We start from the raw sequence: 27,347 nt of genomic DNA, 5'->3' as shown, positions 1-27,347 counted from the left end.
CGTTTTCTGGCTAATCAGCCGTCATCAGCCAGGCTAGTTTGAATCCAGGGGCAAAGTGAGCAAGGGACCCACGTCTGGGCATACCCTGCCAACTTAGGGCGAACAAAGCAAAACCAAAGGGGATGATGGACGGAGTGTTGAACATTGCAAGCACTCACACCCAGTCAACCGATCTGGGTTTAATCCATCATCATTCTTTAGCTCACTCTGGCACCCCAGTTCAGACATGGCCATATGCAAATCAGTCTGACCCTGTGCCTCATGGGAACAGTCCAGCCCGTACTGCCAAGCCATGTCTTCCCTGGACCGAAAACAAGCATCCTGGGACCGGTTTCTGGCTAATCAGCCGTCATCAGCCAGGCCAGCTTGAATCCAGTGGCAAAGTGAGCAAGGGACCCACGTCTGGGCATACCCTGCCAACTTAGGGCAAACAAAGCAAAACCAAAGGGGATGATGGACAGAGTGTTGAACATTGCAAGCATGTATACACAAGAGGCTATTGAAAGATTTTTTCATTGCCTAGAGGATGGAGAGGATTCTGGGTCAGAGTAATTCCTACCAATTTTAATTAGTTAATCACACACAAATTACTCTAACTGACCATCCAGTGGTCGGTGTAGGTGCACTATGATGGGAAGATGTGAAGGATATAATAAGGGGATGTTTGACTTCACCAATAGGTGAGCAAGGAAGCACTTCCTTTTAGTTTAGTTACCCTCACACACCCTAGTGGTGTCATGCTTCATCATCGGGTCACCCCGACGCCTATAAGTCGGGGTGGGCTCGACCACAGTGTTGGGAGCTCTTTGAAGAAATTAGAGACCAGGGGGGGCTGAAAGATTAAAAAACCTCAGGCAGATCCCCAGTTTCCCTTTATTTTTGGGTCTGTCTGGGTTACTAAAATTACTTAAAATATGGGTCTTTTTGGGAGTATTATGGTCCTAAGACCCTGGTGCCAACATGTTTCAGTCCGTGCGAGGCCGTAAAGGTCCAGGACTTTCTTCAGGGCAAAGTAGGCCACCCTGGGTAGCAGAAGAGGGAATTCCCTATCCTGTCTGTGAGACAAGGGCAGAGTAGCTGCTTCCCGTGTAAGTGACTGATTATTTAATCTGTCATACGTCGTACTCCATCTGAAAAGAGAACACAAAAAACAACAACATACACTTGTATGATTGCTCCGTGGTATTTCCAAAATGTTGTGTCCCTTAAACGTGCTTTGGAAAGAGACCGTCACCTACATGTGCCAGGTGAGTCTATGACATTGTGGTGTACTACTCTTTCCAAACATGTGCCACTCGTATCCATATCTGTACACAATTAATTTACGTGACAGATATATCGTGTGGTGGCGATTTTGCTCGCATACTGACTTATGATTCATGCCAGTTGGTGCGTACTATCAAAGTAAACATCTCCGTATCTCGCTCTCATACTTCACTCATACCGTATCCGTGAAGAAACATAAAAACCGAGGCCATGTGCGATTGTCGTGAACACACATGTATAAAGTATTAAAAGTGCACACATACATAAATCCTTACCCGAAATTCGGAGAGTTCCCGTGTCTCAGGTGGATCGCAGGGCTTGTAGGGGTAGGTCTATAGTCAAACCCTATCGTTGGACCCCAAGGATGAGAGAGAAGTTTGGAAATGCGGCGTAAGGAAAAAGGCTCTACGGGTGTAATCAATGGTGGCACCCCATATGAGGTGAGATGCGTGCGAACCCGAAACCCTGTTTGTGTGCCCCAAATTTACATTGTTAAGAGTCCTGCCCCGCCTGTCCACCTAGTTGGTTACGATCCCCGGCTTGTGCATCGCTAGGTCGGTAACAGGTGGATTTGTACTTCCGTATTGCGCGGCAAAAAGGTAATTGGTCCTCTAAGACGTATGCCGCGTGACGTCATGGTGACAGCGCGCTTCCCGTAGAATCATGGGAAGTGTAGTATGCCCCGTGGAAGCCGGTTGTTTACATGGAAACATAACGTTACTGAATGCGATATACCTCGGGTGGTAAATGCCACGGAATGTATGTATCCTTGAGTGTAATTTGGAAAGCACAATTACGGGTCAAACATACTGTGAATACTATACTCATGTCGTGAGTGTAGACATATCCTCCACATCTTCCCGTCATAGTGCACCTACACCGACCACTGGATGGTCAGTTAGAGTAATTTGTGTGTGATTAACTAATTAAAATTGGGAGGAATTACTCTGACCCAGAATCCTCTCCACCCTCTAGGCAATGAAAAAATCTTTCAATAGCCTCTTGTGTATACATGACTAGCGCAGCGCACAGCTGTAGGGTTTACTCACAGAAATTATCTGTAGAAGAACTCTCTATATCGCTCAAGTATCTCTCTTGTTCTTTCGATTTTGCACGACACTTATTACCGTCTCCAGAACAATCATAAGAAACGCCCTATTTGCACAAATATGGCAGAACAATTCGGGATTGGCTACTCTGATGATGTAGCATCCGCCATACTAGCAGGGCCATCCCTTTTATTCGATACAAATATCAACCAGAATCTTACTCAAGCCCAAAACTGGGATGAACTTAAAGAACTTAAACGATGTCAAATGAAAATCCTATTACACGGAGCGATTATGACAGAATATGCAATGCAGCACCCACAGGATTACTAGTGACTAACGCACCAAGGATCTTCCTTGATGATCCACAATTTAAAAAAAAAAATGGTCTTTAATCGCGTGGAGATGTTCACGCGACTGGCTTATTCTAATAATTAATACAGTCAAACGCCTTTCTGATGCACTAATGGTAAAAATCAAAATCAGCGAGGACTCACTGATAACAGAGATCAAACTAACCCTATACAAAAAGAAACTTGAAGAGGTGAACAAGGAAATAAGTGAACACAAGGATTACCTTATGCAAAATTAACAAATTACAAAAAGATCTGAAGAAATTCAGCCACGAGAAGGTATATTCTTATATCAGAGACGATTACAAAAGTCAGGAACATTCTGACTCAGGATCAACACGCAGTGAACAAACAGTATCGTCTGACTCTGAATATGATGACTGGTCAAGTGATGGATCGAAAAAAAGCTGGCGAGGAAGGGAAAGAAGACCACGAAGAGGAAACTACAACCAAAGGTACGGACATCAGCAGATGTATCCTTGGCCCGGCCCTTTCTGTCCAATCCAATTTCATGGTCCCCCCCAATTTCCCACAGACCCATACTATCAGCCCGACTTTAATCAGCATTTTTTAGGTCAGGGCGGAAGGAGAGGCAGACGAGGAAGAAAAGGGAACAAAAGAATCCAATGGGAAGAAGACTGGAGCTCAATGAACACAAGGAGCAACACCAGGGGTCAACAGCCGGGCACGAGCAATATGAAGGACTAGTGGTGAACCTGACAGATATCACCCTAACCACAGATGAAAAAACAGTCCTGGAGAATGGTTTGGGTTTTGTCCCAACCACTCACCTGGACAAATTCCATCTCCGTTGTGAACTGGGGGAGTTTTTCAGAAAGATTCGGTTGAAGACCTTCTTTATGGGTAAAGAAAGACCCACAGAAGATAATACCTACACCGACTTAAGAGCAAGATCGACTTTTTTTCCCCCCACCAACATGATGCCCCCGGAGGTACTCTCATTTGAAGAGGCAGTAGCCAAGGAAGTTGAGTTACTCCAACCCAGGAAAGATGGGTTCAATAACCTGAGCAACAAGGAACGCACAGCCATGGTAACCCTTCAATCCAGAACAGACATAGTCATTAAACCAGCAGATAAGGGTGGGGCCACGGTCATTCAAAGCACCAATGCATACAGGACTGCCTGCCTGAATCTACTAGCAGACACGAGATACTACAAAAATATCAACAGAGATCCAACACAACAGATTAAGACAACTATCGTGGCACTCACAGCAGAGGCCTTGACTAAAGAATGGATCACTAAAAAGGAACACGACTTTCTGAATCAAGAGGATCCTAGAACCCCCTTGTTCTATACGAACCCAAAAATACATAAAGGAAAGATTCCTCCACCAGGCAGACCCATAGTCTCTGGCATTGGGTATGTCCTCGAACCGCTATCTAAATATACAGACTGGTTTTTACGTCCTTTGGTGACAAACATTAAATCCTACGTCCAAGACACCAAACACCTCTTTAATCTCCTAACGCAGGTTGAATACAATCCAGATGAGGACATCTTGGTATGTCCGGACGTAGAAGCGCTATATACTAATATACCTCAGACAAAGAGTGGTTCAAGAAATTCTCAAACAAGAGGAGTGGATGTGGGCAGCACCAATTGAGTGGATCATTACACTCATACACTTGGCACTCACTGAGAATTTCTTTAAATTTGAAAATCAACTATATCTACAGGTACACTGAATTTCAATGGGCAGTACATTCGCCCCAAGTCTGGCCTGTCTGTATGTGAGTTTCTTTGAAGACCAACATATATGGACACCCAATCCATTCAGTACCAACATATGTAAATGGTACAGATATATCTATGACATTCTGATGATTTGGAAGGGAGACATGACTAGTCTTGATAACTTCAAAATATGGATCAACACTCTGAATCCTCACCTTCATTTCACTATGAATATGCACAAAGAAAGAATCTCTTTTCTGGACGTTACCTTTACAGCTAAAAGAGGCACCCTTGAAAGCTCTCTGTACACAAAACCTACAGATAAAAACAGCTTGCTAAGATTTGATAGCGCACACCCACGCTCCCTAAGAGAAAACCTCCCAGTAGGCCAATTCTTGAGGGTGCGTAGAAATTGCTCTAATCTTCAGACATACAAAAAAGAAGCGGCTATCCTTACCACCAAACTCAAACAAAAGAAATATCCCACCAGGATTATAGAGGGAGCCAACGAAAGAGCACGCAACACACCAAGAGAGGCCCTTTTAGAAACACATATAAAAGAACAGCCCGACCAGTTGATATGCGTCACTACATACAATTCTTCATCTAATGACCTAAAAAAGATAATAAACAAAAAATGGTCCATATTGACAACTAATAAACTATCCTTCGAGAAACCTATGTTTTCATTCAGAAAAAACACAAGTTTAAGAGACGCCCTAGTACATACGAATACATTTACACCCAGAACCACAAATCAAATGACACCATGGGGATCTCCTTCTGTCAAGGGACACTAACCCTGCGGGTCATGTGTGGCCTGCCCGTTTACAGAACACACAAAGACATTAGAACTAGGCTTACGCTCACCGTGGGAACAAAGATCACACACTAACTGTAACTCTGAATCAGTGATCTACCTGATCAAATGCCCGTGCAATATGATGTACATCGGAATGACGAGTCGCAAAGTGAAAGTTCGCATTAGCGAACATAGAAGTACAATACGACGAGCAGTGACAGCAACTAGGCTCACAGCACATTATCAAGAGAAAAATCACAAAGACACAGAAATCAAATGGACTGTAATAGAGAAGGTCACAAACACTGGTAACCAACAGCGTAAACTCCTTGAGCGAGAACAACGATGGGCATATCGTTTGAAAACCCACGAGAAGGGCCTCAATGATTGCATACCCTGGAGTCAACTAAATAGGTAAACTGTCCGCATACCCTTACCGACTTCTATCTAGGTCCCCTTACAATGACTATACGTCAGGTGGGCGGATAGTAACATTAATTACATGTTTGACAATATAGGTAACCGCTGTCAGTACATTGCGACCTTTATGTCCGCCATCAAATATAATCTTGTGTCATACTATCCAAACAGATCTTTATGTACCTAATAATAATATTATGTGATCATCCTTGTTCACGCTTACACCTGACATAATAGATATGACCTCTGCACAATTTTGGTTGTCAACTAATAACTATCTGACAATCAACCCCTACTTTCGATTGATTAACTACCACGGGATGTTCTTACATCAAGACTCCATAAGCAGGGGCGGCTGGTGACATTTGAAAGTGGTGAGGCGCAAAGTTTGTGGTGAGTGCGCGGTGGCGAGCGAGCGTAGCGAGCGAGCTCCAATGTTATAGGGAGGGTTGAGTATAATACTGTACTCCGTCCTGGTCACCCATTGGCACTATACAGAACGCTTTGCATAGTTTTGATGCATTTCTTTCAGGTGACATTTAGTTGCGGACGGTGCATCCATCAGAACAATAAATGACAGAGAGGGGAAACGTGTTAAAACGTCGGGTGGGCAGTGGGTAAGTATTGTGTTTTAGTAGCATGAATTGTACTAGGGTACTTGCATTTAAATTGGCAAAACAGACATATTCTTTCGGCAGATTCTGTCGATTAACCGCTAGCGCCGAGACACCTTCGGGTAAATGCGCGCTTTATAAAATACAGTTAAAAAATCAAAATGTAGTTATTTGAAGAAACAAAATTATTATTTATAAGTTTCTTGCATTTCTTACTCCCACCCCTGCATATAAAATCCAGTAGACCTGCTCAAATAGAACCTTTCAAGTGTAAGCCTCCCAGTTGTAACATACAGACAGGTCGAACACAATACACACATAGATGTAGGGTGAAAGAAAATGCATTTTTGGACGTTTTCGCACTTTTTTATTTCGACATGAAAAACATTTTTCCATATGGATAAACAGTGCTTGAAATGGAACAAGAGAAGTGCAGGTACTCTGTACCAGAGTACCTGCTTGTTTCTGAGAAGTGCTGGTACTCTCCAATTAAAAGTATACCATTCTCTTGAGAAGTGCCGGTACTCTCTCTTCCAAAACAAAAAAGTGCTGGTACTCCGTACCGGATAGTACCGGCCCATTTAAAGCACTGTGGATAAATCCATTCACGTACACCTTTTCCATACACTTTCCCTTTTTGAAAAACACCACTAACTTCACTGCCAATGCTACCGAATAACTTTGTGGATGTTAACCACTTTCACAATAGATACTCCAGTGGCACTCGTATGGGAATATCCATTTTCACTATGACTACACACACTTACGACATTTATTTTCAAACATCTACTACCCTCAAAGCAGGAATCCCACCTTTCATTTAGAATTCCTCAACTTCACTTCCACTCTTTTTACTACATGAACATGAAAGATGTCCTCAAGGGTAACTAAAACTAGAAACAAGGTCCTTAACAAAGTTAACACCACATGCACAAAGGCAGAATGACCACTGCAGACAGCTCGTTCGGAGTTCTGCAAGAATAAAAACAAAACTGTCTTGAGAGCAGCAAAAACGTTCACTCCTAGGCAGAGTTCGTCTTTGTATAGTTGCAGAAATCCCATGGTTTGGTCGAAACCGAGACTGCTTGCTTTGAAATAAAAGGATCGCGCCTTTAATTCTGACACATTTACAACTTTTAAATTCTGAGACGAGGTATTCCGCGCCTCCAGACGGTCTCCTTATCCGTGTTTCAATCAGGTATTTTACGGGACAGGACAGCGCAGAACGGAGGTGCTCAATAGCACAGGGCCCTTTTGTTAAAATCTTCAATTAATCTGTCATGGTCGGTTTTGAGTCACTCCGTTCTGCATGATTTGAGCCAGGCCACTGAGGCCAGGAATATTAATGCTCACTGCATTACCCCCGAATAGGTGAATTTTTTACCGGTGCTTAATTTAGACAGGAATGTGAACGGTGCCCAAAGTTTTTCACAGAAGTGCAGCAGAGCAGTTGTGGAATGTAACGGCTACCGTATCACAAGGGTGTCTATTTAAGTACCGTAGGGCTTTACGCCGCTTTCTTGATTCATAATTGTGGATATGTCTCTCACACCGAGCATCACTTATTTACATCCCTCTACACTCACGACATGAGTATAGTATTCACAGTATGTTTGACCCGTAATTGTGCTTTCCAAATTATACTCAAGGATACATACATTCCGTGGCATTTACCACCCGAGGTATATCGCATTCAGTAACTTTATGTTTCCATGTAAACAACCGGCTACTACGGGGCATACTACACTTCCCATGATTCTACGGGAAGCGTGCTGTCGCCATGACGTCACGCGCCATGCGTCTTAGAGGACCAATTACCTTTTTGCCGCCCAATACGGAAGTACAAATCCACCTGTTACCGACCTAGCGATGCACAAGCCGGGGATCGTAACCAACTCGGTGGACAGGCGGGGCAGGACTCTTGACAAAGTACGTTTGGGGCACACAAACAGGGTTTCGGGTTCGCACGCATCTCACCTCATATTGGGTGCCACCATTGATTACACCCGTGGAGCCTTTTTCCTTATGCCGCATTTCCAAACTTCTCTCTCACCCTTGGGGTCCAACGATAGGGTTTGGCTATGGAGCTACCCCTACAAGCCCTGTGATCCCCTGAGACACTGGAACTCTCCGAATTTCGGGTAAGGATTTATGTATGTGTGCACTTTTAATACTTTATACATGTGTGTTGAGGACAATCGCACATGACCTCGGTTTTTATGTTTCTTCACGGATACGGTATGAGTGACGTATGAGAGCGAGATACGGAGATGTTTACTTTGATAGTACGCATCAACTGGCATGAATCATAAGTCAGTATGCGAGCAAAATCGCCACCGCACGATATATCTGTCACGTAATTTAATTGTGTACAGATATGGATACGAGTGGCACATGTTTGGAAAGAGTAGTACACCACAATGTCATAGACTCACCTGGCACATGTAGGTGTCGGTCTCTTTCCAAAGCACGTTTAAGGGACACAACATTTTGAAAATACCACGGAGCATTCATACAAGTGTATGTTGTTGTTTTTTCTGTTCTCATTTCAGATGGAGTACGACGTATGACAGATTAAATAATCAGTCACTTACACAAGGAGCAGCTACTCTGCCCTTGTCTCACAGTCAGGATAGGGAATTCCCTCTTCTGCTACCCAGGGTGGCCTACTTTGCCCTGAAGAAAGTTCTGGACCTTTACGGCCTCGCACGGAGTGAAACATGTTGGCACCAGGGTCTTAGGACCATAATACTACCAAAAAGACCCATAGTTTAAGTAATTTTAGTAACCCAGACAGACCCAAAAATAAAGGGAGACTGGGGATCTGCCTGAGGTTTTTTAATCTTTCAGTCCCCCCTGGTCTCTAATTTCTTCATAGAGCTCCCAACACTGTGGTCGAGCCCACCCCGACTTATAGGCGTCGGGGTGACCCGATGATGAAGCATGACACCACTAGGGTGTGTGAGGGTAACTAAACCAAAAGGAAGTGCTTCCTTGCTCACCTATTGGTGAAGTCAAACATCCCCTTATTATATCCTTCACATCTTCCCATCATAGTGCACCTACACCGACCACTGGATGGTCAGTTAGAGTAATTTATGTGTGATTGAACATTGCAAGCACTCATCCCCAGTCAACTGATCTGGGTTTAATCCATCATCATTCTTTAGCTCACTCCACCACCCCAGTTCAGACATGGCCATATGCACATCAGTCTGACCCTGTGCCTCATGGGAACAGTCCAGCCCGAACTGCCAAGCCATGTCTTTCCTGGACCAGAAACAAGCATCCTGGGACCGGTTTCTGGCTAATCAGCCGTCATCAGCCAGGCTAGCTTGAATCCAGTGGCAAAGTGAGCAAGGGACCCACGTCTGGGCATATCCTGCCAACTTAGGGCGAACAAAGCAATACCAAAGCAAAACCAAAGGGGCTGATGGACGGAGTGTTGAACATTGCAAGCACTCACCCCCAGTCAACTGATCTGGGTTTAATCCATCATCATTCTTTAGCTCACTCCGCCACCCCAGTTCAGACATGGCCATATGCAAATCAGTCCGACCCTGTGCCTCATGGGAACAGTCCAGCCCGAACTGCCAAGCCATGTCTTCCCTGGACCGGAAACAAGCATCCTAGGACCGGTTTCGGGGCTTCACCCCTCTTCAGCCAGGATAGCTTGATTCCAGTGGCATGGAGAGCACAGGACCCACGTCTGGGCATACCCGTCCCACTCGGGGTGACAAATGCAAAAACAACAGTTGATGGACAGAATGCAGAACAATGTCATACATTCACCCCAGTACAGAGATCTGGGCCTAAATCCATCGTTTTTTGCTCACCATGCCATTCCAGTTTGAACCTAGCCATATGCAAATCAGTCTTGGCCCTGTGCCTCATGGGAACAGTCCAGCCCAAACTGCCAAGCCAGGTCCTCCCTGGACTGGAAACAAGCATCCTAGGACCGGCTTCTGGCTAATCAGCCGTCATCAGCCAGGCTAGGGGGCCCATAGGAATGAATGGGAAGACATTCTCAATTTGCGATTACCAATTATAGAATCGCAAATTGAGAATGCAATTTCAAGGGTGCAAGGGTGCCAAAAGGACACCCTGTTGCACCCCTGAAGAAAATCGCAAATTACCACAAACTTGAAATTGGTGGTAATTTGCAATTCCTATAGCCAAATAGCAAATTTCTGGTGCTTCCAGAATTGCATCTAAGGAATCGCAATTTGCAATTCCTTAATTGCATTCGCAAAATAGAGAATCACAAATTTTGCAATTCTCTATTTTGCGATGGCCTTTTGGGATGAAACATCCCAAAAGGCTTTTTCCAATTCGCAAACAAACCGATTCTGAGAATATGCCCGTTTGCAAACGGGAAAAAGGCTTGATACATATGGCCCTTTATCATATTTTAAGTGATGTCTGTTTTATGATTTACATGGTAAACATTTTCGGGGCTTGGCTGGGGCATAGGCTCTTAGCTCGCCCTGTTAATTTGTCAGCTCTTCCACCCCTACTAATTGCAAACTGTGTAATATTTAAATTTCAAAAATTAGTTTATGAGGGTATGCCATGAAAAGCTGACATTTCTGAAATCAGTGCAGAGCACGGTTAGAGTGTAATGTACCACAGAAAATCACTGTTGAGAAGGATGAATAATTCCTTTTCTTTGGCAAGGTCTGTGATAGTTCTAGAGAGGGTTTTGTTATGTTCTTTCAGATGGGCTAATAATTAGTCAGATTGCTGCAAGTTATCTGCAGCGTAAAAAAAGAGACCATATGACTCATGTCAGAAAATCCTTACAGTGGATGTGCTTGGCACATACAACTAGAATTAGCTAAATCAGTTTAGCTGTTCAATAGCCCCTCAAACTGACCCTGGACTACTCTCAGGAAAAATAAACCTGTATACAGAACAGTGAGTCTTGCACTCGGCTGATGATTCTCCCGGGATAGTAGGTTGCCCTATATTTTGAGAACTGGTACTACTTGATCGACAGTCAATTTCTAGAAAAGTGGCTAACGGGCATCGTTTTAATTAGTTTTTGCATATAAGTGAAAGGTAGCAAGTTTTAGTTTCATCGACTAAGATTCTGAAGGTGGCCATGGAACCTAGTGAAACTTGTTCAGTGTTGGGCAGCCTTGGTAGGATACAGCAGAATGCCTCAGATAGATGCAATTTTCCCATTGAATGATATCATATAGCTATGTTGCTTTTGAGATGGTGGCACTTGCATTTCAGAAGAAACTGTAATTGTTTCTTGGAGGGTTTGAAATAGTTGTCTAGAATTGCACAAGTACTGGATTGCATCTCTAACCTTTTCCTGCATGTAAGATCTTTTCATTCAGACAACTCCAGCAGCGCAGGCGTCCCATTCGTAAAGCAGTGCATTCTCAGCACTAGTCACTTGTGCTATCGTACGGCCACATTGGGACCTTCCCCACTAATGACTTATCTGTCCTTAAAGGTCTCTGATAGTTTCAGCTTTCATCTGGAGTTTCCTCTCAGTTGGAGATTAAACGTTTTCCAGCACTCTACCTTCCCAGGTGTAATTATAAACCATTAAACTGGGTTATAACTAGGCCTGGGTAAAATGTTGTACAGTTTACACTGCCTAATCTTGCGTAATTTCAGGCATGCAATACTTTTTACGCGAAATGACGAAATGTCGCATACTTGGACATTATCAACTTGGGCAAAATCCTATCGCTGGATCAGGGGGACCAGGCTGCACGTGCATCATCACATGCACAAATGAACACAATAGTGCATTTTGCTGGGAAAAAAATCGCGCCAGATGCTGGATCAGCATTTTTACCCTCCTACAAGGGAATTCCACGAGTTTCACAGGCCATTAGTGAATAATAATTGGTATTTATAGCAGTTGGAGGTGGTAAAAGTCCAGTATGAGGCGCTATAAAAAGTCAAGTTTCTTCTACACACTGTTAGGGCCCGGGAGGTGCAGTACTTAAAGGAAGCGGTATTTGTGATAGCTACTAAGGCCTGCGGGAGGGTGGCCTTGCGCCCCACCGCCCCCAGATGCGCATCCCTCCTCCAGCCCTGCGTGCATCTGGGTGAGGGGCACCTGGCAGGGCGTCGTCTGCCTCGTGACGCACGGCCTCGGTGCGCGCATCGGCGGGGCCCGCTGGCCGCCGGTCGCCGGGGAGCGCTCGAGCATGGAGACCCGCTCCCGGGGCTGCGCGCGGCCTGCGCTACTCGCCTCGCACTGCGCAGGCTTGGCAGCCGTCCGGCGCACTGCGAGGTGGGGTGGAATGAGCGCAGCGCAGGCGCAAGCCGGTGGCCGGCGCAGGGCTCGGAGCAGGCGTGACTCTGGCCCAGCCCGGGCTGCGCACCCCGCTGCCCCCTGCGCCGCCATGGCCGAGGACTCTCCCAAGAGGCGCAAGGCCAACTTCACGGAAGCCGAGACCGAGGCGCTGATCGCGCTGGTGCTGCGCCACGAGCCCATGCTCTTCGCGGGGGGCGCGGGCCGCGCGCTCCCCGGGCAGCGGCGGCGGCTGTGGGAGCACATCCGCCGCGAGGTCAGCCCGCTGGCCGCCTGCCCCCGGGACGTGGAGGACCTCAAGAAGCGCTGGCGGGACCTGAAGAGACGGGACCGCGCAAAGCTCCGGCGCCTCTCCAGCGAGCTGCAGGAGAGGGGGGCCGCCCCGGAGGAGGGGGCGCTGCCCACCCCCGGGGGCACCGAGAGCCCGTTGGGGGCCTCCCACGGTGAGTGCGGGGGGCGGTGTGATGTCATGGGGCAACGTGAGGTGCAGGAGGGTGGCCACACATGGAGGGGCATCAGAAGGACTGCGGGACGAGGAGGGTATCCTGAGGAGGAGGTGACATGACGAGCTTTGCAAGGGTCACCATGAGGGAGTCCACTTATGGTCCTCATGGGGCAGCATGTGGGCATCATAGGCAGGGCGCTTTGTAAGGGGTGCCACAAGGAAGCGAACGAGATGAGCGACGTCACTAGGATGGGCTGCACGATCGTCGTGCAGTGATAGGCCTATAGTAGTTCAAATACTCACTATCCCAGAGTACAATTTTTCCACCGAGAAGTTTCGGCACTTGCTCATTAAAAAGTATTGCTCAGAGTTGAGAAGAGCCTGTTTTGTTTAACTGGAGCCGCCCATTCAAAGCATTGGATCTCGAAGTCCCTGAGTCATGGCCTCTCAAAGAGGGCACAGGAGAGTGGCATGTCGTGGAAGGAGTAGCATCACAAAGTATCTTGGGGTATATCACCTGCTAGTTTAGGATTGATAACTTGAGGCAGGATTGTTAACCCGAGGCAGCGTGAAGTGGTGCCAAAGCGGCAGCGTGGGCATTGTCACACAGTGAGCTACGCAAGAGACAGCCAGGGAGGTAGGATGAGGTAGCGCGAGAGGCACCATAATTACAGACCAGTACAAGGAGACATAATATGAAACAACACATTGGAGGGCTCATTGTGTGGGCGTCATGGATACAGAGCCCTTCACTTGGAACACACAGCTTCCCAAATGGGTCCATGGCGGTGGCATGCAGCGCGCACCTCCCACGTGACTAACTTTCATCCAGTTCTAGAGTCGGTCCAAAGGTCACTCGTGGTTGTTTTTACAAGTGAAGTAAGATCAGCCCTAAGCTGGTTCTAATTTGTGTCATAACGAGGCCCAGCTGCCAATGCCTGACATGTTTACTAGACCTACAATACCATATATTCCGTGACGGGGCTTTTGTCACGGCTTCACCTTTTTAATTATGGCCATTCGTATTTTTACTACCAGCTGTAATGTTTTGATTACAGTAGCCATTTTTTAATAATTACCAATGACAGTAATTTCGTACTGCACATGTAATAAGCATTACAGGGACTTGAAAGTGGTGCACAGCCTTATGCACAGGAGATCACTTGGGAGTCCCTGACATGCATCCATGACACCATCTAATCCTGAAAGAAAGGCTTGCTTTTTCTTTACACCGCCCTAATTGTTCTGTCTGCCACCCTGATTGTTCCCTCTACAAGGAAGCGCTGTGTTTGACTTCACCTCCTTGAACCCTTGACAGCCAACACAAAAAGATTCTGGATATGAGGAGAAAACAGAAACCTGATGGGTAATCCAATTTGTCAGAGGAAAAAGCCTGGAAACCAATGGGTATAAATCTCTAGACAGTGACAGGGTGATAAAGGTCTAAGGTCAGGAAGCAAAATGTGGAAGGCAAGAGAGGATGTATACAAAAGATGGAGTCCCGAGGCATTCTGGGTGAGCAACGAACTGAAGATAATTCAAGTGGAGATGAAATGAATCCAAGGATTGCCTCCCTTTTATAGCGCAGGTAACTTGAACACTGGGGAGAAAATTGAACATATTCAGGAAGTAATTATTGGTTGGTTTCTGCAGAGAAACTCATGGGCGAAAGAAAGGTTTCCTAAAGTAAGATATGGAACTGGATTGCAGGAACAGGACAACAGCAAGAAGAAACACTGCTTGGAGAAAACATGGAGGATGAAGGTACAAGCTCCACTCCTACAGCAAGTGAGAAGAATGGTGTATTGTAGTCCTGTTGCTTCATGGGGGCCTCGCGTTGTTTTACTACTGGCATCAGCACGTGTTGAAACACCCCACCAATAGCAAGGTGGAGACAGCAGTGCCTGCCTTTTTGATGGTATCCAAAGAAAAGGGGCGACCCGGTGTCCCTCAGAACCTGGGTATAAAGTTTATCAAGAAAAACGGGTTCTGTAGGGTGTTCAAAGAGTTATTTCATATACGCACAAAGTATCGCACAATCAAATTATTCATAAGACATGTATATCGCCCACGCCTATATATTTGTATACATTGATTGCCTTTTTGATGGTGCACAGACTGAACATTGAAAGTGTAGTGCTGGCAAGGAATGCAGCTGTGTGCAGGACGGCCCATGCAGAGCCTGCAGGAATGCATTTGCAGCTTTGCCATCTGCGCCATGGGCGAGAGCGGTAAAGCAGCGCAGGGAGACTGCCAAAGTTGCATCACCAATGAGGCTAAGGTTGGCTTCCTCCAAGGACGGTGTTGGGGGGCCTCTCTGACACTGTGCCCTCCCCATTTTACTAAATGAAAGCTCAGTTTGTCAACATGTACTATGGAAGCATCTGACCAGTACAAGGCCATGAAAATGAAGGGCAGGCTTCTGGGTCTAGAACTTGAAACAAATGATTATAGATTTGAGTAGAAAGAAATAGGTGAAGGTGTCGGCTGGAAGGGAGAGATAGCCATGCCGCGAGAGGATTCATTATTTCGGTTAACTCAAAAGACCCAAAATACGTGGGACTCAATTTTGGAAGGCAAATCGAGGAAAGTAAATTAGAAGAGGACAGCCATACTCTCCACTTACACAGGGAGGGTGGCCACCCCCGGCACTGCCGCTTGCTGTTGCTGGAAGTGAGAAGGATCAGTGCACCTTGGTGGAATTCACATACTTTCTCTTCTATGGAATACATTTGGTCTTCTGTATCGTAGACTTCTTTAAATGCCATTTGGACAACAAGATCATTATTAAGGTTAGCCTGTAAGACCAAAATGTTGTTTCCCAAGAAAGGGCGCCTCCCACCTTATTTCTAAAGAGAAACTGCATTGGACCCTGTCTGTAGCATAGAGGTCTGTTCCCTTGCACCTGGTGATGCAAACTAGAACTTTCTATTTATGTGTATCCTTAATGCGAGATTCGTTGATGTTATAACGTGACAAGTTTGCTCATAGAATAGACATTGTCCTTGTTTTCTTCTCTCAGATTAAAAGTCTGCTCTTTCCCTCGCCAACTGGACAGTCAGCACAAAAAGGACTGAGAGGGATAAACTGACACCAGAAAGACAATCCATTTTCTCCGAGGAAATAACTGGAAATCAGAAAAAAATCTCCCAGGCAGGGGGATTAAGATCAGAAGTCAGGAATCAAAATAAGGCCAGAGGTTTGCTAGAACAGATACAGCATCAGCCCTGAGGCTAGCAACGACCCGAAGAGACTTCAAGGGATTTTGTGACACACTGAAGGCAAGGATTGTTTTTCTTATAGTGCATGTGAGGTGAGCACATTGAACAAAATGTAATATAAATGGAAAGTGACAGTTTTGTGTAAGAATTTTTTTTTTTTTTAAATAGAAAATTATGGAAAGAAGAGGGGTTTCCTCTACTTAGATATGATAAAGAATTGCAGAGACCGACCGGATAAGTGCAAGAAGAAGGGAACACCCATAGAAAACATGTGTGCAATGCCTGGATGATGGGACAGGTACGCTGTGTCCCTGTCAGCCTTTCTGACGGTGGTGGGGTGCCAGCTCAGAAGGTGGCTTTGCGAAGGCAGGCCTTTATGGAACTTGCATGAAGGCATCCGCAGCTGTCCCCGATAGCTGCACCGTCGCCTATGTGTTCAAACGGCAAAGCGAGCAGGACCTTCCAAGGGTGGGTCAATGCAAGAGGGTTGCCACAATTCTACAGCTGTGCTGTACATAAGTTGGATCCCTGCATGGAAAAGAGTTGAGGTGGCTCTGACAAATACTATATTGAGCAGTTGTGAGGAGGGAACTTATGTCAAGTGGCTGCCAGGAGCACCGAGAATCATTGGACTCTGATGTTTTTACAGATGGGTATTGTGATTTTGAGGAATTGGCTTCAGTAAATGCTGGGTAGTTTTCGAGACGCCTTGGCCTGGAGGGATACTGGGCATTTCACTTGGTGTGCTTTGTGGGAAGTGTAGGGGGCACTAAATGGAACTGATGAGGTTACTCACGATTTTGGGTATTCAAATCTGCATCTCCGAAATTGACTCAAAGGTCTTCAACCCTCAGCTGAAACCCTAGACAGTATCACTTAGATTTATCCTTGAGACTGACTTCTTCAAAGAACAAGCATTGGCATAGCCAATAGGTCTCGCTTTTGGGACCTTATAAGTATTTAGTTATGCAGCACAATGTCCTTGGTGCAACATCATCAACCGTTGCATGGCTAAACACTTATAAGGACCCAAAGGCGAGACCTATTGACTATGCCATGCATTTACGCAAGTTTAAGCTATTGGCATTGTAAATTACAAGGCCTTTTATTTATGTTTTAAAAACAAAAATAGGGGGAGGAGCCTAGCGCTTGACCAAGATGGCCGCGTGAGCTTTGAGCTCCCGAGACCCTCGTGCCCTCCGTCGTCTATCCTGTATATAATCCTGTTTGTATGCATGGCATCGTGTAGATGACTTGTCAGGGAGGCGATCGATGCCACCCGAGGTCGAATCGCCCACCGGGAACCGGAGTTATGCATGGCGGAAGATTGAGGCCCATCTCCGAGGGATGCCAGGGGCTCGAGTTGGCAGGATGCCTGACCTCTAATTGAACAACAGCGGCCAGGCGAGGTGTGAACTGCCGGACGGAGGTCCCTATCCTTTCACTTTCACTTTCTCGCCCTTTGTCTGCCCAGCCCAGGGAGTGCTCGCGTCTGCTTTATTATCATTTGGACGCTCTGCATGCCACACTGGCGACCCATCGTAAGACGGAGCACTCCTGATCTCTCTCGCTGAGAGAGGGCAGTCCTGTTTGACCCGACTTGCTTGAGCCCACCATGTCGGGCAAAGCAGAGGTGGACCGGCCGAAGCCCAAGGCCACCAGGCGGGGAGCCTACACTCAAGCCAATAACATGGACCGCTACGCCCAGCAGAAGGGGTCACCGGGTGCACCGAGCCAGTCCCCGGACACACAGAAGACTGCCTCACCCTTGGCCCCGGAGCTCTCACTGCAGGATGTCATGGGTGCACTCGACGGGCTGCAGACTTCGATTGGGAGACAGTTTGATGCCCTGGCGCACAAAGTGGATACCATCTTGGTGGATGTTAATCTGATCCGCGCGGATTTGGGCAAAACAAATGAACGGGTCAAATCCCTGGACATCAAGACCACGGGCCTCGCCGATGATGTCTCGGACCTGCAGACCGAGGTCCGTAAGTTGCGGACCGAGAATGATCTCGCCGCCCGTCGGCTGGAGGACTTCGAGAGCCGGGCCAGGCGCAACAACGTGCGCGTTATCGGGGTCCCGGAGTCCTCGGACGAGACTTCAGTGGACCTGCTCGTGGAGGACTTGGTGCTCAATCATCTGCAGCCTAAGGGTCTAGGGAAGTTCTTCGCAGTTGAGCGGGCCCATAGAGTGCCGGGTGGGCGGCCCAAGGTGGGAGCCACACCGAGGCCGATCGTCGCCCGGCTCTTTCATTTTCGAGACCGGGACGCTATCCTGCAGGCCTCGAGGGTAACGGGCCCGGTCCCCTTCCAGAACGCGTCGGTGAATTTCTATCCTGACTTCACCCAGCAGGTGCAGAGGCGGCGGCAGGGCTTCCTGGGGGTGAAGAGGAGGCTTCGGGAGAGGGAACTGAAATATGCCATGCTCTTCCCTGCCAGACTACGTGTGGTGTTTGAAGACCGAACATTCTTTTTTGAGTCGCCTGCCATGGCGGATGAATGGCTGGACGCTCTGCCTCGACGACGCACGGAAGAGGACACTGCCGTAGACGGGGACAGTGGCCGGGATGAACAAGGTTGATGTCTTCGGAACCGGACTGACTCGGACTGACTTTAGATAATGACTTGCAGTAAATACGGAGGTTGTGGGAGGACGAGGGGAGCTCTTTCCTCCCTTAGGGTACTTTTTGTAGATTTTGGGTTTGGTAGGGCGACAGGCACACTGCAAGTTGGGGGGGCTTTGTAAGCTGGTGCAGGGTGGGGGGGGGGTTTCCGGGATTTTGGGTTTGTTGTTGGGGGGTTTGTTTCCGCAAGGCATATTGATTGTTTCCAGGACTGTTCCATGGTGGCTCTTTGGGTGTGGGGTGGGCCTCTTTACGTTTGGGGATGGGGGGTAGGGGTTTAAGTGTTATAAGCTGGAATGTTAATGGTTTGGGGGATCGCATTAAGCGTGGGATTGTTTTGCAATTCTTGAAACGGTCATTGCCGGATGTTGCCCTGCTGCAGGAGACGCATCTTATAGGTAATACGTGCTATGCCCTGAATAGGAAGGGTTATAAATTCATAGCTCATTCGGGATTCTCCTCTGGGTCCAGGGGTGTGGGCATCCTAGTCAGAGCCTCGCTACCATTTGAGGTGGACTCCACCATTGTTGATGATAGGGGGAGGTTTGTGGCGGTGGCGGGGCGGTGGGAAGGAAGAACTTTGGTTTTAGTTTCGGTTTATGTCCCGCCGGCCCTGCAGGCCTCCACGTTCACAGATCTGGGTAGGGCCCTGCTGGATCTCCCGGGGGGTATGCTTGTAGTGGGAGGTGATTTCAACGCTGTTGGCTCCGGCCTGCTGGATAGATACCCGCCCAGAGACACTGGGGGGGCTCAGAAGTGGCTTCCAGACTTTCTAGATACGCTTGGCCTGATAGACTGCTGGAGGCTCCGGCACCCCACACAAAGCCAATACACTTTCCACTCCGGGGTGCATGGTAGCCTTTCTAGGATTGACTACCTACTCACTCTGGCTGCGCATGCCTCATTGGTGTCTGAGGCCAGGCACATGGCGCGTGGTATATCTGACCATTCGCCGGTGTGGGTCAGGCTGGATCTGGGTCGAGAGGGAGGGGGTAGGGTGGCCCCTATCAACCCTTGGTATTTCCGAGACCCCAAGATCCGCAGCGCGCTGGTAAAGACAGTAGATAATTTTTTCAAGGACAATCAGGGATCCGTGGACTCGGCAGTGTCGCTGTGGGAAGCATTTAAGACCGTGTTGCGAGGGGAAGCCCTCTCCCTTGTAGTGGCTGCCAAGCGGCGGAGAGATGGCGAGGTTTTGCAGGTTGAGGAGGAGATCGCGGCTTTGGAGGGAGCGCTGGAGGAGGAGGTTACAGAGGCCTCACTGCATGAGCTGTGCTTGAAGCAATCCGAGTATAAGGACCTGGTGACGAATGCCGCTAAGACCCTCGGTAGGGAACAGCAGGGCCGTCTGTATGATGTTGGTGACAAGGCCGGGAAACTCCTGGCTTGGCTGGACAAAAAAGAACGGGTCAATAGAGTAGTGCCGGAGTTGACGGGAGAGGTGATTGTGGAACCTGAGAGGATTGTGCAGTGTTTCTCTGACTATTTCCGTATGGTTTATGCCTCAGTGTCGGACAGGCCGCCCGAGGACTCGCGTGACCTCCTGCGTGATATTGCGTTGCCCTGTCTCTCTGATATAGATAGGGACGATCTAGATGGTGACATAACGGTCGATGAGGTGGCGGGGGCTATCCGCGCGTTGAACTCGGGCAAGGCCTCGGGTCCGAACGGCTTGCCGGTCGACCTGTACAAGCTGTTTCCGGATAGGGTTGCCCCTCACCTGCGCGCCATGTTCGTGGAGGCGCGGGGGAGTGGGGCCCTCCCGTTGGATCAGCGACTGGCGACGATTGTGGTTATACACAAAGAGGGCAAACCCCGAGATAAGTGCGCCTCATATAGGCCTATCTCACTCCTTAACGCAGAGCCGAAAATTCTGGCTAAAATCCTGGCGGCCCGGTTGATTAGGGTACTCGGTGACTTGGTCCACCCGGATCAATCCGGATTCATCCCGCACCGTAACACAGCGTTAAATCTTCGGCGCCTTCATGGTGTAATCGCCAGGGCGGGCACGCTGCGTGAACCAGCCATTGTGGCGTCTCTCGATGCCACGATGGCCTTTGACACGGTGGAATGGGCATATTTGTGGGCCGTTTTGACCAAGTTCGGCTTTGGCCACGGTTTTGTGAGCTGGGTGAGGTTGCTGTATGAGGGCCCTCTCGCGAGTGTGGTGGTAAATGGCCGGACGTCGACTCCGTTTCAGCTTGGGAGGGGTACTCGGCAAGGTTGTCCCCTGTCGCCATTGTTGTTTGCCCTCGCCCTTGAGCCGCTGGCTGCGTGGATACGCTGGCACCCGGATATACGGGGACTTAGATGGTCGCCTGAACACGAGGACCGTATATCGCTCTATGCTGATGACATCCTGTTGTATCTTGCCTCACCCAAGAAATCACTTATAGTGGTCTGTGACGTACTCACATCTTTCGGTAGGAACTCGGGTCTCGTTATCAACTGGAGTAAATCGTATTTATATGTTCTTAGTGGCGAGGTTCCACCGATTCCTCGAACTTGTTCGATCCAGGTTGCTCAGCAGGGCTTCGTGTATCTGGGGATCTTTATCTCCATGGACTCTGCCGTGCGATATGAGAGGAACCTGCTCCCCCCCCTAGCGCGCCTGAGGCGGGATGTGGAGGGCTGGCGGAGGCTGCCGCTCTCCCTCGTTGGGCGCGCGGCCCTGTTCAAAATGATGTCTCTTCCCCGGTTCCTCTACGCACTGCAGAATACTTTGGATTGGGTACCGGCCAACTACTTTCGGGAGGTCGAAGGCCTCCAACGAACGTTGCTGTGGGACGGGCGGCCGCGAATAGCTATTGCAAAGTTGACGCTCCCATGGTACGACGGGGGTATTGCGCTTCCAGACATCCGACGGTACTATTGGGCCACCCAGCTGAGTGCGATTAATCATGGGTTTTATGGCCCTGCCCTCAGCCCTGGGTATGCCATGGACAGGTGGTTGCTGCGTGGTGGTAACTATTACAGGGCGTTGTATTCGCGGTCCCTGGACTCGTCCCTCACGGGGCCCACTGGTGTGGCGGTGCGTGTGTGGAAGATGGCAACTGACTCGCTGGGCTGGAAGGATAGGCTCACCCTCGCTACCCCCCTGTTTGAATCCGAGAGACTGGGTAGGCTTTGGCACACAAAAGGCTTTGACAAATGGGACTTGATCGGCATCTCCAGGGTCGGAGATGTCCTGATTAAGGGGAGGGCGAAGTCCTTTGAAGAGTTGCAGAAGGAGTATGAGCTGGGGCCATCTGAGTTTTTCCGCTATATTCAGGTGCGTCACGCCCTCCGCTCAGTCCTCATAGAGGGTGAGAAGGTGCCTGAGTCCTCTCCTTTGGAGGACCGGGTCCTTGATGGCCATATGCCCGAGAGCACGATCTCGCTCATCTATAGGAAACTGATCAACGTCCGGGCGGACATGCTTCTGGGGTTGAGGGAACAGTGGTCTAGGGATGGCCTCGAGTTGGAGGACGAGGATTGGCAGTCTGCTGTTTCCTCTCCTAAGGAGGTTGCGATCCCGTCGCGTCTGAGGCTGGTGCAGCTTAAAATACTGCATCGAGTGTATGTGACGGGGCCAAGGCTGGTTCACATGGGATTCTCGGAGGAAGGCCTATGCAGGAGGGGATGTGGTATGGTGGGTACTTTCCTGCATATCATTTGGGAATGTGGTGTCATCACGGAATTCTGGAGGAGAGTCCATGCAGTCCATGCAGTGATGGGGGAGGTGACGGGCATTTGCTATTCAGCCGGAAGCGCGGTGTTGTCTCCTGAATGTCTGGGGGCCCACTGATCATAATGCGGCGCAGACCCAATGGGTGACTCTGGGTAACATGGTCGCTAAGAGAGATATAGCGCGATTGTGGGGATCCGTGGGGCCCCCCACATTGACCGCGTGGAAAGAAAATATGGACTGGAGTATGCTAAGGGAGAAGACGGTATATTGCGCTAGAGGCCGCCCTCGGAAGTGGCACGCCATCTGGGGGCGGTGGAATCAATACAGGGGGGGAATTTGTCTTGCCCCTGATTTGGATCCCCCCGAGGAACAGCTTTCCTCCTAACCTTCTTTCCAGCTCAGTATGGTTAATGGACTTCTTTGGCCTCTGCTGTCCCCCTTCTTCCTCTTTTCACAGTACTGTACATGATAGATGATTGGGGTCCTGCCTCCCCTGGGGGGCTATCACCATGGGCATTTAGTGTTCTTGCCTTGCTGGGGGTTGTTGTGTGTTTTGTGTTTATTTAAAAAATGGAATCTTTGTACTCCTCCTTCACTGTACTGTGGACGCGTCTCTGTTCCTCTTTATCGAAGCTGCCGAACCTCCGGGTTGTCGGCTGAATAGCTGTGTCCAGACTTTTGAAAATAAAGGTTTTTATAAAAAAATAAAAAATAAATAAAAGGCATAGTTATTTGTAATGTCAATAGCTCAAACTCTCATAAATACAGAGACCTATTGCATTGCAAATGCTTGTTTTTTATGGCCAGTGCTGGTCAGCAATGTCAACAAGCATTGTCAAAGCACTAAGCAGATGGTTAAACATCCTATACAGCAAGTGCTTTACTACGCAAGTCCTTACCCTGCATTTTTTACTCCGCGAAATCTTTTACAACGCAGGGCTTTACACCGCTAACTATTACAACGCATTCCCCAGTACAATGCCCGTGTGGAGTTAGAATAGTAAATTGCGTTGAAATGGACAATGTGTTGTAAAGGATTGCGTTGTAAAGCCCAGCGTTGTAAAAGATTTTGCAGAGTAAAAAATGCGGATTAATGGCACGCGTTGTAAAGTGGCATATTCAAGCAGGAGGTAGGCTAATGCCTTGCAAATCATGACCTATTGGCTTTGCCAACTATTTTTGGGGGAAAGAACCGCTCGAACAACTACAGTCCCTTAGTGTATAATAAGCACCTGTTTCTTACAGTACAGCCAGGAGGTAGCCTTACACAAAGCCTGTAAATCAATCTGTCGTTTCATTGGTCGTTAGCTGGCGGAGAAGCGCACCTAGGGGCAGAGGCGACACATTTCAATCCACACTTTAGTAAAATGCCTTTTTTAAATGCAAAGTTAGATAATGAAGACGGCTGTGGGCAAAGGGCCCACCACAAACCACAGAGGTTATTTTTGTCTGTCTATGTGTGTGACTCTAGTTTATTTGAAATCAAATACCCACGTCGCTTCTGTATTGAACACGTTTTGTTGTTCTCTGTCTTTCCGTACAGCCGGTCTTTCGTGTACCAAGTAATTCCGTGAAGGATGCAGCGTATATTAAATGAGACAGAATAAAGAGGTGTTAGTTCTAGAATGAAAGACTCGTGGATGCGAGATGTTAATTGCAACTGCGATGCATTCCTGCTCCTATTGCATTGCAGAGAAAGTTCTTGGAATGAAGTGTTAAAAAACAGAAAATAAGTCATCTGCAGGTGCGCGTTCTTACTCTCCGATTACATCAACCACCGGGTGCTAATGTACAACAAGATGCTACTTAGCACTACGTTCATTTCTTATTGCACCTGTAAGTTCTTTTTTGCATCAGAAAAAATAAATGCCTTTATCAATAAAATGAAATTGCTCTTTCAAAAAGCAATACAGTAAAAGGCACACCCTTCCACATATAACGCCTCGTTGGAAGTAGTAAGCGCCATATAAATGCAATTAAATTTAATAGGGTAATACCAGTTCGATGTAATTGAGTACCACCCGCACGATTTATGCACTCTGCCCCCAAAGACACTTTTAATGGAAAAAGTATGGCATTATTTTGTATCCAAAAAAGCAAAATCTCCTGTACTTAGCCATTGAACCGTGGCTCAGTTACACCATGTTCAGCCAGAGACTCCCGTATGAGGTATTATTCACATGTGGCCAAACTACCAAAGGCTTCATAAAAAAAAATACTCATAAAACTCACTGAAAGACGCCGCTACTCGCAGGAATGATATTTCTGCCCAAGGCGCGTTGACATGACAATTAGAGTTTGGTCCGTTTTTTTTAAATACAGCAAAAAAACAGTGAACCTGAAGGAAAAAGTAGTCGGACCTGGGCTAGGAAGCCGCGTGGACAGCAAGGTGAGCCTAACAGAATGCATGGCGCAGGCCTGGGCCTGCCTGGAGATGGTGGTGGTGCCCGCGAGACGTGGCACCCTCGTGGCAAGCCGCAATTCAAAAGGTGTAGAGTACACTCCGGATAGTGTTGCATCCCTCTGCAAAGTAGCCTCCCGGGCCCGGAGAGTGAGGATTTGTAGGGTGAACCGCCCTCTCTGTATTTACAAGCCACTAAAGAGAAACTTCACTTGTAGTACATTGTGGTGGGCAAGCCAGAGTGGTTTTGGTACGAGTTGAGCTGGAGCCAAGCAAGGGGTCCGGCTTTGCGCTGAAACCGAGAGCCACCAGAAAAATCATGACAAGTCTAAAAACTAATACTTGTTTGAATCACAGAAATGTCATACATGGTGCTAAATAGTTGCATAAATATGCCAAAATACGACAAACCCTTTAAAAAAGATAACAAGCCTAGGAGTTATGTGCGCGCGCGCAAAAATGAAATAAAAAAACGCGAGTTGTGTGCGCGCGTAAAAATGAATTTAAAAAAAAGCATGCGAGTGGTGCGCGCGCAGCAGCGTCAAAAGTGAAAGTGATCACGCTCCAGATGGCGCCTGATCGGGCGCTGAAAGCTGGTGGCTGCGCGCGTGCACGTGCACATAACCGCGAGCTCTAGGCCAGCAAAAGCTGTGGTAGCACTTTTAAAAGCCTGTTACTAAATGTCTCGCAGAGCAGCGCATGCACTGGCTCAGGCGAGACCTAAAAAAAGTATACACAGGAGTAGTCACAATTTCAGCCAGACAGCCATCTTAAAAGGATAAAAACAGAATTTGTACATTGCGTCTCCTGCCTTAGTAAGTAATTCATTTTTATGTTATTTAGACATAGGATATTGTATTTTATTGTATGAAGGTTTGCTTCGGGAACAGGGCCTGTTGTAGGGTTCTAGCAAGACTTAAAGACCAGCATTGGCATAGCCAATAGGTCTCGCCTTTGGGACCTTATATGTATTTAGTTATGCAGCACAATATCCTTACTGCAACAACATTAACTGTTGCATGGCTAAACACTTATAAGGTCCCAAAGGCGAGACCTATTAGCTATGCCAATGGCTGTTTATTAAAAAGTTATACCTCATTTTGGTTTTCTTTAATTAGTATGAGTAGTCCACAGTAGGGTGCAGCTTTTAAAAGAGTGCAAGCTTATCTGTGTGCATGAGCATTGCGCGTTCATGTTTTCATTTGGTTTGCAGAAAATTATTTTAATCCAGCTGCAGTTTTATGTGTCATTCTATCTGCTTCCAAATGCAACATTCCTCTAGCTTCTCTGGTCCAGGAAGAGAACTTGCATCATGGAAGGTTCTGTACGCTGTCTGAAAATAGCACGTCTTTTATAATGTTTTAGACAAAGAAAACACAGTTTTCATACAGTGATAAACGAGCAGTACTGAAATGTTACTTGCATAGCAACCAATCAAACTATCAATTCATTTTTAAACCTACTTCCATGTGGTTTCTATTGGACAATAAACCCACACGTCTGAGTTGCACAGAGGAAATAAGCACGAATTTGGAACTTCATTGAAATTCGCACCTCTCAACTACCTGCAGTCCATATGTTTATTTTCGGGACAAGTCCCGCTTCTCTTTTTGTGACGTTAGGTCATATGGTAGTATGCAGCTGGAACGTGACATAGCTTATTTATCCAGCCATTCATTATTATGGCATACACATGCCCATTAAGTACCTTTGCAGTTGAACACATTCAAAACAGAATAGAAAGGTTGAACTGATCATATCGATGACATCCATTGAACTAAATAAGCAGAGAGATTGGTAAGCAATTTAACCTTGCCATATTATAAAAAGAAAAATACAAAAAATGACACAAACTATATTTTTTCTGTTGGCAGGTCACAATTCACTGAAATGTGTGTACATCATACGTTCCCTATCACCGGAAAGAATTTAAATCTACAACTCCCAATTCCAAGATGGCACATTTATTTAATCCGCATAGAAACAGAAAAAGGACAAAATGACGGAAGCCTGGGGGAAGTTCAGCAGCCATTTTGCAGTTATAAAGTTTTCACCTTATCAATAGCAACAGGAGGCAAAATCGGGCTCTGAAAGCAAGTGTTCTAAAATGTACAGGACTACAATAGTTGTTCCACATTTTGTAACCATAACAAATGAAGTAAATCTACACTAGAACAATCATTCACCAATCGATAATTTAAGTGAATATTAACGATCGGGTTATCTCGGGACATAAGCACTATGTAAAACATATATTTCTGCAGATTATTTTCTTGTAGCTTACTCACTATTATTAAAAATGCCAAGCCATTAATCAAGTTGGATGGCTCTGTCTGCCTTCGAGCCCAGTGGCGCCTGTTGTCTGTTCCCTCCGAGGGGAAGGAGCGGGTGAGAGAGGGGGAGGAAAGCCGGCCATGCGAGGAATGCTAGAAACCAGGATAGCAGCTGTGCGCGTGCACGACATCGCGAACGCAAGCTGGAGGCCTGAAAAAAGCCA

General features: G+C 47.3%; 1 protein-coding gene across 1 annotated transcript in view; it reads left to right on the top strand.

The window, feature by feature from the left end:
- The first annotated feature begins 12,221 nt into the window (after nt 1-12,221).
- LOC146799636 (uncharacterized) overlaps nt 12,222-27,347 on the top strand; it is a 31,799-nt gene continuing 16,673 nt past the window's right edge. The window contains exon 1 of the mRNA XM_085627234.1: nt 12,222-12,929. Coding sequence (XP_085483360.1) covers nt 12,380-12,929 — 550 coding nt within the window. The 5' untranslated portion in view covers nt 12,222-12,379. The remainder of the gene's footprint in view (nt 12,930-27,347) is intronic.

The sequence above is a fragment of the Triturus cristatus genome, chromosome 9 (genome assembly GCF_964204655.1).
Source record: "Triturus cristatus chromosome 9, aTriCri1.1, whole genome shotgun sequence".
Taxonomy (NCBI): Eukaryota; Metazoa; Chordata; class Amphibia; order Caudata; family Salamandridae; genus Triturus; species Triturus cristatus.
The sequence above is the reverse complement of the archived record's forward strand: the minus strand, read 5'-3'. Positions and strand labels throughout refer to the sequence as shown.